Below are 3,301 nucleotides of genomic sequence, written 5' to 3'. Positions count from 1 at the left end.
CAAGCTCTGCTCGTACGCGTCCGGGATACTGATGAGGCGTTGGAGCCCCTTCTCGCCGCACGAATGGTCACCGACTATCTCGCACTTGACGCACACCGACACAGCGCAGACGGAGCAGTAGTAAAACTCGACGTGGTGTCGTGATACAACTCGTCGTTCAGAGATGGGACATCGATACGTTGGCTTGTACTGGAGAGCAACAAAAAACACCGTTGGGAGGGGCATCCAAGCCAGTGCGATGGAGAAACATCAACAATGCGTTTACCACTTTCGCATCCTTTCCCGTGTCCACGTATGGCATGAGTGGCAAACGGAGCCGCCATGTGGTCAACCGTTCAGTCACACCACGTGAGAGCCATATATATATGAACGTGTTTCGCGTTATCTTCATAGTTACACAAAGACTTCGCATACGATAGACTAGCAATCTCCTTCTTCTTCATTCGCTCGCCGGTCCGTGGCTGCGCAGGCGGCGGCGCGGGGGCTCGTCTGGCTCTTCTGTCGTCGCCCTACGACGCTTGTGGCACGTGAGAGCCATGGAACAAGGAATTCGTACATTCTGTCGCATCAACTTGTGCATGTAAAGCAACAATGACAGCTCGTACTGCTGCACGTTGCCCAGCACCAAGTTGTGTCTCAGCGATGTACAATGTATGCCCATCGCTCTAGCACCGGCACCAGTCCAAGCGCGCCGATACGTGCCCAAGCACGAGAAGAGCCGCGTCACAGATCGATCAAACGTTAGCGTCAGCACACTGGTGCGCACACCGACCAAGAGGAAGCGTACCCTTTGATGATGACCACGGCGCCGCCACGCTGCGGTGGCGCTTTTCCGCGTCAGGCGCGGTGGAATGGTGTGCAAGAGGCTGTCGATGTCCATAGATATATTAGTAAGCTGCTTTTGCAACCAAAATTTCTTGATTCAGCACTGAGATTGCAGCTCATGAGCCCGTGCAGCTCCCAGAATACAAACTGTAGTCTGCCATCCCATACGTACTGCTACGCGGACAAAGGGACGATCGTTGTGGTGTGCGATGCAGTGATGCTTTCTGCATGTACCTCTGAAATTGCTGCACTCATACGACTCGCCTGCCCAAGTTGTGCGAGGTGCCATATGCAACACGAAGACTCATCATAAACATACATATACCGCGATTATCGGAAGTTAATGTGCGCGAGGTGGACGTAGTTGCGGACGGTGGCCGTCATGAGCGCCTTGCGACGGCGGTGACCTTCACGGGACTCGGTCGAGACCATGTCCAGCTGGATAACGCTGGCGCCCTTCCCAAGATGCTCGAGATGGCCCTCGAATTGCCTACATCCTCAACATGTGCGACCCGAAGCGTACTCAGTGCGACTCGGTGACGTGCATGTCGAGGATGCTATGCGGAGGCCATCTTGAGCGTCTTGGGCAGAGGGCGCCGGCATGATCCAGCTAGACAGGGTCTCGACCGAGATCACAACCGCCGAGGCGGCCGACACGACGCCTTCCTTGACGAGTCCTGTCCTGTGATGGTCGCAGCCATCGCAAACGACGCAATGGGAAGGCACCTTTGCATCATGCTGCCGACGCGCACGCGCCACGCGTCGACCCACGACCCCGCCGCCAGCGCAGACGGGTAGATTCCGGAGGGTCCTACAGAATCGGCTTCTTGACAAAGCGGTCCATGATGTACACGTACACCGCGCCCCGAAACGCCTTGGGCGCCGGCTTGCCGTCGAGCATCGAGCATTGCTTCTGTGAGCCGGACGTCGGACGCCGAAATAATCGGTTCTTGGATCTCCTTCTACGAATCACGTGGGTCGTTAGTGGCAAAAGTAGATAGATACATCACACGTCCCATTTGCATTGTCGCGGCCATCGCGACGCGCTCCGTCGTCACATGCTCGGCGAGCGAAAGTTGGCCTTGGCGCAAGCTGCGGAATTCGTTCGGCAGCGTCGAACACAGCTTGTCGACGCTGGCGTTGATCGCGGCGCCTTGCTGGTGCAACTGGGCGCCTTGCTGGTGCATCGCGGCGAGCACCTTGTCTTGAAGCTCGCTCATGGCCGCCGTCACCTTGTTGTCAATGGCAGCGACCAATCGGAGCTCCATCGCAACGAAGCGCTGGAGCGAGAGCACCGCCTCGTTGGTGGCGGGTGGCGACGTGGCGGCGGCCGCGGGCTTGGCTTTTTTGGCCCCTTTGTGCCTATACATGCCATCTTGTTGCTTCCGTTCGATATCGTCTACGTACGGTGTCGCTTGGTCGTCGGAGCGGCGCTTCTTCTCGGCAGTCGCAGCGGCCTTCTCCTTGAGCCTACAACGCACTGAAGAGGTCGTCCGACATATCAAGGTCGTACAACTTGTCTGCGTTCCCAGCCTTTCGGTGGACGCGTCGTCGGGCGGTGCCAAAAGCTATGCATCTCGATGATAAAAGACATGTGAGGTATTGAAGACGTACGAGTTGCTGAACACCTTCTCGTCGCCGTCACCCGAGAAGGTCCGGAGCAGCGACCATGTGCCATCGTCGTCGTCCTTGTCAAGCGCCTGGAGCGCTGCGAACGCGATCTGCTCCTTCGCCGGCCACTTGGACGCTGGGCCTTGCCGTTCGCGCACGGCCAGCGCAGCAAAGGCGTGGACTGGCACCTTCTCGTGTCGCTCCTTGAACCACGACATGATGGATGCCACAAGGGCATCGAACTCGAGCTTCGTCTCGTCGTCCGCCGTCTTGCCAGGTGCGGCGGGCTGATGCCGGTGCACCGATCGGCTTCGCGTCATGCGTTGCGTGGACATTCCTAGTCAGCCAGTTGAAGCATTTCGTGCAAAACTCAAGCCCGCAATTGACATACCAAGGATCCCGTTTCATCGGATTTGGATTGATGTCGATACAAACTCCTGACGTCCTGCGATCGCGATGCGCGTTGTCGTCCTACAAGAGAGCGCATGAGTCATCTAAGTCGACGGCTGGGCGGACGACGTACCAGACGCGCTTCTGAAGCCGACGATGCTGCGGATGGCCTTTCTCGACGACGATCGTGCGCGGCTCGGTCGACGCGACAGGCGCGAGGCTGCACGGCGCACGGACCCGGGCGCGGCTGTCAGCGAAGCCGCGGTAGCGGCGGACAAGTCACATTGCGTTGGCGCACGATGGGGCAAATGCCGAGATGCACGCCCAGCCGCCCAGTGCTCGTATCCGGAAGATCGCACCCTTCTCTTATTATCCGGGTGACTACCACTTCGTCCGTCAAATCAAATCGAGGGAAGGTGTATTCCCTTGGACCGAGCGCCCCACTGTTGCAACGATGGAGCAGCACCGTCCAAAG

The 3,301-nt window shown here is 58.1% G+C and overlaps 1 protein-coding gene across 1 annotated transcript; it reads right to left on the bottom strand.

Moving 5' to 3' along the window:
- Window positions 1-1,126: 1,126 nt before the first annotated feature.
- Window positions 1,127-2,756, bottom strand: SDRG_16918 (hypothetical protein; the record flags this gene model as incomplete). Its single annotated transcript, XM_008623143.1, has 5 exons — window positions 1,127-1,315; window positions 1,641-1,787; window positions 1,831-2,187; window positions 2,233-2,295; window positions 2,440-2,756. 5 exons carry the CDS (start codon window positions 2,754-2,756, stop codon window positions 1,156-1,158), a joined length of 1,044 nt encoding a protein of 347 aa, XP_008621365.1. The 3' UTR covers window positions 1,127-1,155.
- Between the last annotated feature and the right edge of the window lie 545 nt (window positions 2,757-3,301).

This window comes from Saprolegnia diclina (genome assembly GCF_000281045.1).
Source record: "Saprolegnia diclina VS20 unplaced genomic scaffold supercont1.163, whole genome shotgun sequence".
Lineage (NCBI taxonomy): Eukaryota > Oomycota > Saprolegniomycetes > Saprolegniales > Saprolegniaceae > Saprolegnia > Saprolegnia diclina.
This window is presented reverse-complemented; position numbering and strand designations above follow the sequence as displayed.